Source organism: Rattus norvegicus, chromosome 10 (genome assembly GCF_021556685.1).
Source record: "Rattus norvegicus strain SHRSP/BbbUtx chromosome 10, alternate assembly SHRSP_T2T, whole genome shotgun sequence".
Taxonomy (NCBI): Eukaryota; Metazoa; Chordata; class Mammalia; order Rodentia; family Muridae; genus Rattus; species Rattus norvegicus.
Window position 1 is genome coordinate 56,453,032 of NC_141543.1, and position 13,884 is coordinate 56,466,915.

Sequence of the window (13,884 nt, forward strand, 5' to 3'; positions counted from 1 at the left end):
TCCCTTCCATCCTAAAGGGGGAGCTCTCACCGGGGCACTTACTGATTGCTTCTTGGCAGGCTTGGAAAGAATGTGATGGTTGTGGTGGTGCAAGAAAGGGAACGTGCCTGTGTTCAAAATGGCTCCATGTTTCAACTCTGAGAGAGACACACTGATGTCGTGAGGACAGGTATTTAAGTCAAACCTTTGAGAGAACAGGACTTTTTCTAGAGACTGATACTTACCTTGATGCTTCCCCAGGCCTGGTGGGACAGGAACTCCATTGGGCTGGGAGTTCCTGCCTGTACTGGAGCCCGAAGCAAGAAGTCCAACTCTGCTGCATTGACTTCCTGGTTCACGAGGAGAATCTGCAATGTAGAAAAACAACACGGAGATTCTTCAGCTGTGGTCACGGCGGGCTGGAGATCTTAGGGCTTGTCACTTAGTGTAATTACTGCTGCCTTTAGCTCTAGAGCTTGCCCATCAATTTTGGCTATTTAAAGAGGGTGGATTAGAAGTGTATATTCATGCAAATTTCTGCTATGTGCATCTGTTTTCAGCCAAAACGCCAGAGCGACTTAAATGCACAGAGAGGAGGACTATATATCTTGGTTAGCAAGTATTATATATCAATCATAAGTGCCATGGAGTATGTGCCTGCAATTTAATTGAGCAGATGACACATACAAACGGCATGATTAGAAGGAAGTGTCAAAGCAACATATGAATATATGCAAAATAGAAGTGCATATATAAATCAATAAGGAGTTCTGAAGTAGAGAAGTGACTAGCAGGCAGGAGAAGGAATGGATTAATCTAAGTACAATTTCTGTCCTGGGGTCTTGGGGAAGATAAGAGACAGGGTTATTAAAACAGGAAGGGGAAACTTTCCAAGGAAAGGGAATCGAAGGTCTAGAGGCTTGGAGAGGTGTGTGGAGAGATGTGTGCATGGGATGGATTTTGTTTGGCTGTGGATATGAGTCACATGAGAGGTGGGATCTGGGTTTCTTTGACGGTTACTCTGTCATCTGGGTCATACAGCTGGGCTAACATGAATGTCTGAATTCAGACACCGAAACATACACGCAGCACAAATGGATGACAGGACACTGGACTTTTAGCACTGGAAAGGGTCTTTGGGCTCATGTAGCCTGTGCTATGCACATTTTTTATGCACTTCTACATGGAAAAAAATCCCAATTCTAAATGGTGAGGAAGGTACAAGCAAAGAAGTGAAGTTTTAAGGCTCTTTGATGTCAGGGTTAAAAGACTAATCAAGGTCTTTTCCTATGTTACAGTGACGTGGGAAGTCTTAAGTGCTCAAGTTCCCAAGAATCAAAGATCCCTTAGTGTGCTGTGGTGACAGCAATAGGAAGTCTGAGATATGGATTGTGCACCAATCTATTGGTTGCATGATCAGTGCCAGTTTGATTGGCTGGTGGTGGCTTCTGGAGGGACATTTTGAGGATCTCAGAATATCCATTGTCAGCAGGAAGAAAGTACAATGGTTAAGGATGTCTGCTCTGAGGAAGACAATGGTTACTCACGAGTTATGAGTTGAACTATGGTGGGTCAGTGCATGTGAGGACCAGGTTGAGCTCCTTTGGGAAATCGCTATCATTTCTTAGACAAGCTGACTCGATGGTAAATACTATTCGTGGAAACAGTTTTGATTTGATTTTACCTGAAAGGTGAGCTGGGCTAGGTAGGTCAGCTTATCACATTCGAAGAGGCCACGCGTGGTGTACTGGTACACTGAGAAAGTTATACTGTCTATTAGATTAGTGACTCGCTCTTTGACATCTTCACTGGGAGCTGCCTTCTCCACAGCTTTCTGGAAGACAATGCTGAAGGCCTGTGGAGAGAAGAGGAATCAGAGGTGATTTACAGAAGCCTCTTCGCTTTGAGGAATATTACAATTCTAGTTACTCACTGAAAGCTTTTCCCATCACTTCCTGCTAAGACAAGACACTAGGAAGAAGATGTGCTATCAGGGACTGAAGAGGTAGCTCAGAGGTTAAGAGCAGTGACTGCTCTTTCCAGGGGACCCAGGTTTGATTCCCAGTACCCACATGGTTATTCACAACTGTAACTCCGGTCTCAGGAGATTTGATACTTCTCTGAGGGCACCAGACATTTTATTAGCTCCTCGTTTGTCCTTCCCAAAACTCTAGTTTGACTACGATATTCAGACCGAGTGATGTCCTATGCAACTTATGGACTTCGCCAATGAACAGACTGCCACTATTACAGCCTCTGGATCTTGGACCAAGAACTATGAGCCAAAATAAGCTTATCTTTATAACTTACTCAGTGCTATTAGGGACTGGAGAGATGGCTCGAAGGTTATTAGCCACACAAAATGGTTTAATAAATGTATATATTGAGTGCTGATTAGTGAAATCAATGAAAAACAAATATACTGTGGCCAAAGGGCTCGATCTAGTACGTTTTTATCAGATAACTCCCTAAACACAAAAATGAGACAGCCAAGAATGATTCTTTGTGTTAGTGATGTTATTTAATAGATGACAAAATTCTTGTGGTGCAGAGACAGTGTTCTGAACAACTTTCCTTTCTAAAAATGATTCTGGCACATAGTAGGTAGTGAGATCTACTTTAGTTTATGACTTTTCCTCTCATCAAGAATCTCAAATGCCATATGTTTGTTTCTATTAGTTTTGCATTCATTCTCCCAAGTCTTCGTAAGTATTTTTCAATCTCACTGCCTTTTCCTGCAATGGAAGGAGCATACCTCCCTTCAGCTCCTTTGAACTACAATCAGGACATGGTATGAAATAAAAATGATGTGACTGAAGTAGAAATTTCTGGTGTCATGTGATGTAGACTCATCTGATGTGTTGCTGAAGCAAACCCCTGAGAAGACACATGATGTTTGGAGAGAGTATAAGCAGGACCTAACAGTGTTGGAGCACTTGCACTGCTAGCTGTGCAATGCTTCACTGGTCTCACGTCTTTGCTGATCTTCACTTCATTGAGAGAGGCATGGCAGAGAACTTCTCCTCTCGTTCTGATTCTGGTCACTCCTGCTGACTTGTGCTGATTCGGGCACTGCTGCTGATTCATGCTTGGTGACACTTTTGAATTGGTCTGTCAGTATCCTGATCCTACTGATCTGACTGCCTATATCCTGACAACAGAGATTGGGATTGACCCCAAAGAGCTACTTCTGAACAGGTCCACATCCCTTTGTCCTATTTATGATCTTTTCTCTCCTACCCTTGGAGGGTGGGCTAGAAGAAGTAGGGTTAAAGGGTTTGAAAACCCTTATTAAAGATGTTTTTGAAAAGTTTAAGCCTACATGTTGACTAATATTCTATTATTTGAAACTTACTGATTTCTTATAAAAACAAATATTTGGGATACTACATTTTAAGTGTGAGATAGAACAAATAATGAAAGGAAATAAAAACCAATATATAAGTTGATTTTATCTTTAGTTCTACAGTTTTCTATTCATTTCCCCATTTTCCTTTTGTGGTTCTAAGAAGTTTTAGTCTCTACATCGATTATTTGAACCTCAGTGGAAGCCACACAAGGTTTGAGTCTTGGTGTTCTTCATTTAAGAACAGTGAGGACGTACATTTCTTTCTCCCAGCGCCAAGGACTTTCTTGTTAACAAAGTCCTAGGAGCTTTCTTCGGTTGCTGATGATCTCAGCAAGTCTTCTGCCAGTCCTTAACCCAACCCATTGTATTTACCTTCCCTTGATAGATTTTAAAGTAAAATGATAGCTCATTAGAGGCTGATAATGCCCCCTAGGGCCACAGGGAGCAATTCGGGAAGCTTCTACTGGCAGAGCAGATGGGGAGAATGGGTCAGAGTAGCTCGCCTTCTCCTTGCTATTACTGTCCGCTTCCTCCAAAATCCCCTGCAAAGGCAGTGTCAGTAAAGAACCTCACGGCACTAAATTTGAGTAAGGTGATTTATAATCCAGAAAAGCCCCCAGAGAAAATAGAAATCCTGTCTATGTTTAGCATTTACTTTACACCGAACTTACTTTGGCTGCTAGTATATCCCCTTTTGGTGTGTGAACGCCTCTGGGGCTGGGCCTGACCCCTACCTTCACAGCTTCCCTAGAAGGTCTCTCCCCCACAGAGGTTTTCTTTTTTCACTGACTTTAACTACCGTTGAAGATTCTTAACAGCTGTTCTGAAACTTTTAGGGGCCAAATCAATTTTCTAACACATTAGTATTTTGAAAAATTCCTTCTACTTATGAGAAAATAATAAGTGCATTCTGAGAGTAGGGCTGGCTCTGGTGCTCATGTTTTCTAGACTCCTACCCTTGTCTTACTGTAGGCATTAGAAAGCACAGCGTGGATGACTGTGTCCCACTAATGCCTGAAAAAAATGTTAGAAAAAACTTAAAGGATGCTGAAGACCAGGGGCTAAAAGTCACCTACACTTGTTTATAAGTGCTCTATGGAGTCTGGTATACATGGACCCTGTGCTAGGACTAAGATCACAGGTTCAAGTCTGTTTATTATAATTGTAATTATTTCAAAAGACTTATTTATTTAAATTTTTGCATGTATAGTTGTTCTGCCTGCGTGTGTATCTATACAGCACACTTACATACTGTGCCCATGGAGCCCTCCCTCCTTGTCGCCTCTCTGCTGTTTTATATTTTTTAAGATCTTGTCACAGTTACTTAATCATTACACATTTAAATCTATTTTCAAAGATCACATAGGTCTGTGAACAACTGTCCTTAGCATTCTTAACAACAATATCAGGATTCAAAATATATTTTCCTTCCTTCCTTCCTTGCTTCCTTTTTAAGCCAGTTCAGTAGTACTAAACTGGTCTCGAACTCACGATCCTTGTACTTCAGCACCACACCTCAAGATTGGCATTACAGGTGTGCCACTATGCCAGGTGACTTCTTTCTTTTTTTGGAAGTCATGCTTCAAAACCATCTGCATCAGACTTCTATCACCATAAAACAATTTACAAACAACCTTTTGAACACATATTCACAAGTTTCACATGATCTCATTTTCAGAAAGCATCACTGTGCCAGGGTCCTGGTACTGATGGTGCATTTCTACTGCTCTTGAACTCAGGGCATCATCCTGTAGTTCACTTATGCTCATTTCTATGCTGGCTTTCTACTATCTTGTAATTCTTTTGCATGTTTGTAAGATATGAATATCAGCCTATGATTATTTTTAAAACCACAAAATATCATAAACATAGTCCATACATGCTGCAGAGTATCGAGGCTGTAAGAAAGACATTGGGAAACAGTGACAGGCCATCTCCGATTAAATGAGCCGTAGAGATTGAAAGCCTGAAGGTTTCTAAGTCACTCATCACCAACCCTACATGCTGACCTTGACTTCCACTGTTGATTAAATTGGAAATATTTCATGGAACTGAGGTGTGCTTTGTGTGTGCATTCAAGTTCCACTATGAGAGAAATGCCCCCCGCCCCGCCCTCTCCCACTCCCCCCCCTCTGTGTATGTGTGTGTATACAACCTTTCTGCTTATTGGTTTAAACCAATCATGTTGTTCAGAACTCCCCCACTCACAGCATCTTAATGCCTCTTTAATTATGGTCCTTTGATGAATGCAGTAGGGGATAAGATGTACTTTCATCGAGTCCCAAAAATTTATAGGTCTTTATTTTTTTATGAGTACGATAAGTTTAGTCAGCACTTAAAATGTGCTAAGAACTTTAGTTTTATGGGTATTTCAACAGCCCTAAGTAGTAGCTTTGGGAATATTAGGATAATAAGAAAAGTAATTTAGTGCTGGTCTCTCTTAATTGCTGGAGTTGGTCTTCCATCAATAAAAACAATATATATTTTGGATCTTCTCCATTATGTTTTAAGCTCTTTGGGGAAAGAAAAACTCCTTACACTTCTTTTGTTCCTTGGTATCCTTTGCTATGCATCATCCAGCATTAATGGATATTCGATGTGCTTACTAAACAAATGAGGACGATATTCACAGCAGAAACCTCTTTCGCTATGGTAAGTTACATAAGATGAAATCAAAGAAGTGGGGACTGTCACATAAGTCTAATGTGCAGCTGCTTCCCTGGCTTAAATCTTGAAGATCTGCCATCACTAAAGAAGATGGGTAAGTTCTCATGGACCCTAGGTCGATAGTGCTATTTTGCTATATTATGATTATGGGGAAAAGTCTAGGTGACAGTTACCTTGAGGGAGAACTGATACATCGGATGGATCTTGCTGAGGTCATTCATGATGAAGTAGAGCAGAGATGCCCGGGCAGCTGCTGGCCTATAGTGCTCTCGGGCCTCATTGATTTTTACTTCCGTCAATTTGGCTTCCTGGACCTGGAAACATAGATCATTGCTTAAACCAATCAGGACTTGAGGGAAGCAACCTCCACCTTCCATTGAGTAGATACCCGTCTGCATATGGAGTGCAGTGAATTGGGATGCACAGAAGCTCAAAAAAAATCACTGTGATATTCCTTAATAGAGCTCAAGAAGATTATATAGTCCTGGTTGTCCCTGACAGCGTGTCAGCTCCTCTAGTTGGGAAGTATGGAAAACTCTAAGCACCATGTTTAACGGGATGAGTTCTTGGAAAATCAAGAGATATATATCACTCGAAAGTAAGAACTAGTAGAAGTCAGAGAAGGGGGCACAACATAATTTTCATTCTTGTGAGTGTATGTGTATGTGTGTGTGCATGCGTGTGCACGTATGCGATGATGAGGGTTGATTCCAGAGTCCTGTACATGCCAGAAAGTATCTCATCATTGAGCTACAAACTTAACTCCTTTCTTAATTTAAATTGAAGAGCTATATATTAAGTCCTAAGGAAATTCTTTCGGTGGAATATTTTGTTTTTAGAAGTATTCAAGTCATAGGTAATAAGAGGGTTAAGAGAGTTAAGTGTCCAGACTGTATATTTCTGTAAGACTGTGTCTTTATACATGGGCTTCAACTCTTTCTTGTCCTTAGATTCCAAAATAGAATTAAAATATTGGGAACTGGAGAGTCCATCAGGAAAAAGCATGTTCTCAGAACAAATGATTACAATTTACAGTTGGAAGTTGTGGAATGAGAATGGCCGCCATACTGCATGTTTGGATATGTGGTCCACAGTTTGTGGGCCTGTTGGGAAGGATTAGGAGGTGTGGTCTTGTAGCAGGTGTGTCCTTAGGCCTGGGCTTTGAGGTTACAAAGCCCATGCTTGTCTTAGTTAGCTTACTCTTCCTTGTGCTTATGGAATAAGATCTAAGCTCTGGCCTACTGCTTCAGCACCATACCTAGTTGCCTGCCACTGAGTCCCCACCACGATGGACTCTAACTCTCTGGAACTGTGGGTGCCAAGTTAAATGCTTTATTCTATAAGTTACCTTGGCCATGGCATTTTATCATAGCAGAAGAAAAGCAACTAAGACAGAAATTGGTACCAGGAAGTGGGCTATTGCTGTGACAGGCCTGAGCGTGCTGAGTTTTGGAGGACTGTGGAAGACAATGGGCCTTCAGACTAGGAAAGTGAGTGAACACTGTAAACAGGCCATTTTAACAGGAGTATGGAAGACAGCCGTGCAGAGGGCAGTGTCCACTATGAAGGCCAAGCTCAAGAGATTTCAGAGGGAAACAATACTAGTAACAGGCTAGAGACTATCCTTGTGATATTTTGGCAAATAATATAGCTCCTTTTCACCCTGTACTGAGAATCTGCCTAAGGCTAAGTCAAAGAATATGGGAAAAATTTAATTGGCAGAGATTTTGAGGCAGCCTAATATTGATTCTGTTACTTGGATATTAGTAACCACTCATGAAGATTTACAATGAACAAGAGCAAGAATGGAAAAAAGTACAAAATGATAATTTTAAAAAGAAAGAGAGCATTAGAAAATTTAATGTTAGGGCCAACGCTTGTTCTGTAAAGATGAGAAGAGGCCCAATGTGAAATGGTATAAAGGGAGTGGTGCTTTCATTGCAAGACCCAACTCATCTTGCAATTTGCAAAAAAACGGAAAGCATGTGCATAAACACATCAAAGAGTATGCAAATGCAAATGGAGGGAGGGGCCAGGTTCCATCCCAAGCAAGCGGTAGAACTTGGCATTATCAGTCATGTACTTCTGGCTTTAGTGTCATGAACAATACAGGAGGAGTAAAGGCATTTTAGAATCCTCTCGCGTGGCTAAAGGAAACTGCAGAGGCCAAGTGAGTGGTAGGGAAGAAGTCCCTGTATGGAGACCTACAGTGCCCATAGTGTGAAGCTGTGAAAGGGAAGTGTATTATGGGATGTCAGGACGTTGGAGATGCCAGAGTTGTGGGATACCTGCCAAGGACAGCTGCAGGCAGAAGTGGAACCATGAAAGAGAGAAGCTTGTTCTAGTCAGCAAAGCCGCAAGAAGAGGCATAAAAGTCATTGACATTAGACATAGAATTCTGAGTTTGCCCTACTGGGTTTTAGTCTTTCTTTGATAGAATATTTCCTCAATATGCCCTCTTTCCCCTCTTTTGGAATGTTAATATATATCCTGTGCCATTGTATAATGGAAATACGTAATTTGCTTTTGGATTTTACAGGGGATTACTGTGAGAGATTGCTGTGAATCTCAGAAGAAATCGAGATTTTGGATTCCCACTGTCTTCCACTTTGAACTTTGGACTTTTAAACTGAATGACTCCAGGGACTTTTGAAATCAGATCAAATGCATTTTACATTATGGCATGGCCATAAGCTTTGGGGGCTGGGAAGGGAAATGTGGTGGTTTGAATGAGAATGGCCTCTATAGGCTCATATGTTGGAATTCTTGGTTCCTACTTGGCGGGACTTTGGGAACAGGAGGTACAGTCTTGTGGGAGGAGGTGTGTCACACTGGAGGTGGTTTTGAGCTTTCGAAAGTTCATGCAACTCTGCTTTGTGCTTGTGGATTGAGGTATCAGCTCTCAGCTACTGCTCCAGCCAGTGTCATCAGGCCTGCCTGCTGCCTGCCCACTGCTACGCTGCCTGCCATGATTGTCATGGGCTCAAACTCTCTGGAATCATGAACCCCAAATTAAATGCGCTCCCTTCATATGTTACCTTGGCCATGGTGCTTCGTCATAGCACAGAAAGTACCTCAGATAGAATCATTACTAAAGGAGACAATTAGAAGACTTCTTCCATCTACACTTGGAAGGCTGAGGCAGGAAAATCACAAGGTCTAGACCAGCCTGGGTTACAGAGTTAGACCCTGTCTCAAAAACAAAGACCTTTTTTCTCCTAAAACAACCTCTTCCCTTAAACAACATACTTCATGAAGGTTAGTATATTAAGAATGGAAGGCAGGTAAGCAACCCCAAAATAACCATTAAATGAGTATACTCAGAGCAGTAGATATATCAGGAAGCCTCCGACAAAGGCATTCAAAAAGGGAGCTGGCTTACTCGAAAAGGAACTGACAAGAATGCCTGAAAATAACCCAGTTATTTAGATGTAATAGTGAATGAAATAAATAGAATTGAGAACAGAATAAGAAAACTGGAAGACCTGGAGAATAGTTAAAATGAGCTCAGGAAGACACAGGATGGAAAGTTGTGAGCATTTACAAGAATGGCATCAGGATGAGAGAATCTAAATAAGCTTAGCAGAAACACTGTAGAGAATAGAGAAAATGAAGGAGGGGTAATGTCTAAAGCTAATAATTACTTGCAATTAACAAAATACCACAGCTTTTATTTGAAAGGAGCATATCCCTCTTAATATGATAAATAAGGGTTCATCTTTATCATACAGTGAAACTTTAGAACATCAATGATGACATTGGAATATTAAAAGCTATCAGAAAGTATAAAGTACCAATAAAAGAGTAGTAATTAGATGGAAAGCAGACTCTTAACAGCAATAACAAGCCATAGGATACATTATGAAACAATAATGAAAGCTACAAGGGAATGATTAAGATTAAGGTACTCTAAAATTGGTTTGGAAGATGCTAGAGATATTGCTTAATTTCATACCTCATTGAAACATATATATTGAAGTCACATTTAAAATGAAATACATATGCTATATAACCAAAAAGGGTTAAGATAAAATATAGCGGCATCTTTCAAATCATCGAAGGCTAAGAGAAGAAGTGTAAAGAAAAAAAATCAGTGAAGAGAAGAATGATCCAACTGTAGTTAGAACTGCCATTAGCTCAAACTGAGGATGCATGAAAGAGCTGCATGTAAACACAGCATTTAGTATACTAGCTTCAAAATACACCTTGAAAAAAGAGAGAGAGTCGGGACAGAAGTACTCTCCACAGGTGGACAGTGTTGACCCCAGAAGACATGAGTTAACAGATGGAAACCCCAGGATGAGGCATAAGTTACCACCCTGCAAGTTATTTGGTTCCAAGAGCCCCCTGAGATTTTTCAGACAACACAGGCTTTCGCCATTGCTCTTGTCCTTCATCACAACTCCATGGCGAATCCCATTGCTGACGTCAGCACACACTGGCTGTGAGGACACAAAAGTAGCAATCTCACAGCAACAGGAAAGTTGTCCCTGCTGGCTAGCTTTTACAGAACTGCCAAGCACTACACAGTTGTTTGGGAGTGATTTCATGATCTTCCTCAGTGTCTCAGTGCTCACTGCGTCGTTGGCCTGCCAGGTGACATAGTCCCACTCACGCAGTAGTGGCATGGCTGTTAAGGGGTAACTAAGGACTTTCTCACTGGATTTGAGGAAGTGCTCTCAGACTTTTTACTTTAATCCTAGTCAAAACCCATGTCCAGGGAGGCTAAAGGGTAAAACCTGCTGTTGTTCTTTTGCTGAATGGCCGTAATATCGAAATATCTTGTAAATATTTATGTTTATGCCCACACATTTGGACTGCCCTCAACCAAACTGCAGAGGATATGGAGTGCTCAGTTCTAAACAAGACATCTATGTTTCCTAACCCACTCAAGGTTCAGGGAGCATCGCAGAAGGGAAAGCAGAAACAGAGAGAATGTGTCAGAGGATAGGAGGGAGTACAGTAAATCACTGTCTTCTGGACATGACATAGCTATCAGAATAATTAATTCACAGTAGCTCTCGTTACCTTTCTAAGAGCTGCAGAGTATCAAACCATCCCGACCTTGGCATAGACGGAGCAGATGGTCTCCAGGCTCCACCCCTTTCTGAGGAGCTATTGGCACTGATGGTTGCTTGGGGCGGGGGCGGGGGGAATCACTTTGTACTGAGGATGTAGCCATTGCTAGGTTTCCTGTGTTGCAGAGGTTAGAGCCGTGCTTACAAGCATATGCGCAGCTCTATCAGGACTTGCTGGTTACCAAAACATGAAAAGAAACGAAGCTGGAAAGGGTTTTCTGGGATAGGGAAGGTTTGGGAGAAGTGTCAGGGGAATGAATGGGGTGAATGTGTGCCTTAGTCACTGTCATATTGTTGTAAAGAGACACCATGACCAAGGCAATGCTTATGAAAGAAAGAATTTAACTGGGCTGCTTCCTTATGGTGTCAGAGGTTTAGACCACTATCACCATGGTCTGGAGTATGGTGGCATGCAGGCAGTTACTGGAACAGTAGCCGAGAGCTGCAATCTGATCAAGAGGGAGTAGGCAGCTGGTGTGGGTCTTTGAAACCTCAATGCTACCCAGTGACATACTTTTTTTCAAAAAGCCACACCTCATAATCTTTATAACCCTTTCAAATAATACCACTGCTTGGTGACTAGGCATTCAAATAAACGAGCCTATAGGAGCTATTCTTATTCAAACTACCAGTAATGATCATATTTTATTGTGTGTGTGTGTGTGTGTGTGTGTGTGTGTGTGTGTGTATGAACTTCTTATAAACAAAAAACAAAAGTATTTAAGAAAACGGTTTGTTTTTAATGTCAATTTATAAAGTTAATAAAAGAACATTTTGTAGGGATGCAGGAGGAGAACTTTTATGGACAGTTGATGAGAACATAAGTATTATAACTACTTAAACTCTTTCAGGGGATGCTGGCTTAATTTCTAGCATCTATGTGGTAGTTTACAAGTATTTATAATTCTAGTTCCAGAAGATCTTATACTGTTTTCTGGGTTCTACAGGCACTAGGAACGTAAATAGTGCACATACATACATGTAAACATTCATACACATAAAATAATAGACAAATATTTTTAAGAGTACTATAACCAACATGGAAAACAGTAAAAACCAAAACTAAAAGCAAAACAAACAGCACAATTCATCTCTGATCTACCATTTGGCACATATCTAAAGGATCAACTGCATGTGTCCAAAGGTAGTTTACTATAACAGCATTCTTAGTTCATGATAGCCAAGTCATAGAACCAACCAAGATGCTCATTGACACATGAATAGATGAAGGAAAATGTGGTAGATATCCATAATGGATTATTATTCAGCTAAAAGGAGGGCTGTAGTTCTGATACTAATAAAGGGGATGAAACTGGAAGGAACTATGTTGAGTGAAATAGGCCAGGCATAGCAGCCCAAGCATTTTGTGTTTTTATTAGCTTGGAAAATGGATGACACAGAAGCAGAGATTGGACCAGTGATCGCTAGAAGCAGGACTCAGTGGGGCGAGTAACACCACAGAGGTTAAATAAGAGACACCCCTACACAAATAGATCTGCTATCCTATGGCCGAGAGTCTACAAGAATTTGTAATGCTTGAGATGAAAATGCTAATAAGAACTCTAAGAAAAAATCCAACTACCATATGTCAATGATGCTAATAAATATAAATTGGTTAAGTTCAGTAGCTGAACCTCAGAAGAGCATTAAAATCACATAATTTTCAGTCACTGTCATTACAGATTTAGTTTTTAATGCCCCCAACTGCTTAGCATTGCTCATTAATCTCTGTGCCTCTAGTCAACTTGTTCTAATTTTTCATAAATATTACAAATTTTCACCTCTCTCCCAACATCATATCTCAACACCACTCCCTCACTTGGAGCAGGTAAGACTGACTCCTGAAGTCCCTAAACTACCATCACAGGACAGAATGCAGTTCCGTGCGTCCTACAGTCCTAACCGCCACTGTCTGCACAACTGCTCTCTGATGTCCTCCAAGTGATAGATTTCTCACCACATGTCCCTGCTGTTAAGCCCCCTTGGCTTTATAGAGTCAGTCAGAGATGAGTTACCTTCATTTCTGCCTGTTCTAATTATCTGCATCTTTCTCCCACTTGTACTCATCCACCCATGGACCAATAGTAGCCTCATGTCTGCCCCTTACGCCTTATGACATTGGCAACTGATTCTCCATTTTTCTATAGACAAACTTCTCATCTACCATGACTTATATGATCTCACCAGACCCATTGCACTAAACATCTCCTCTCATTGCTGTGAATTCAGGGCCTTGCCTCAGAGGCCCACCATTCCTTATAATCCACTCATGCTGCTTGTAGCCCCAAATGCTGCCATGGAATTAGAAATCTGGCACCTTTCAATTAAATACCTAGTAGATGGATGAGGAAGGGGGAAAGAGCCTCTAAAAGGGAGGACAATAGAGATGAGAAAGCTCTGTCTGGCATGTGGCAAGCAGTGGTTCGTTGACTTTAAAAAAACGAAGCAAGGAAGGATGGTGTGAGAAGAGATCAGCAAGGCTGGCCCGCCCTCTGATCTGGTCTCTCGGGATCAGAGCTGTGGACTTTCTATATTTTCAGGCTTGCATGGCTCCCTACTTCCCTGGAGATACAGCTTCCAAGATGATGGACAGTAAACCTTCCTCGGAGAGCAGCCATTCAGTTAGGTTGGGACTTTTCAATGTAATCACCATTATTGCTTAGTTCAGACCTGGCTGCTTGTGACTTATTACTTGTTCTGTTTTTTAACATTTTGGTGGTATAGAGGACTGAACACAGGGTCTTGCACATACAAGGCCTTCCTTTCTTTTCTTATTTTGACCCGACATTGAACAAAGCCTTTCCTGTTTGG

The 13,884-nt window shown here is 41.3% G+C and overlaps 1 protein-coding gene across 1 annotated transcript in view; it reads right to left on the bottom strand.

Annotated features, from left to right (window-relative positions):
* Dnah9 (dynein, axonemal, heavy chain 9) overlaps window positions 1-13,884 on the bottom strand; it is a 353,020-nt gene that overhangs the window by 42,585 nt on the left and 296,551 nt on the right. The window contains 3 exon segments of the mRNA NM_001427097.1: window positions 225-347; window positions 1,664-1,834; window positions 6,169-6,309. Of these exon segments, the coding sequence (NP_001414026.1) occupies window positions 225-347; window positions 1,664-1,834; window positions 6,169-6,309 (435 nt within the window).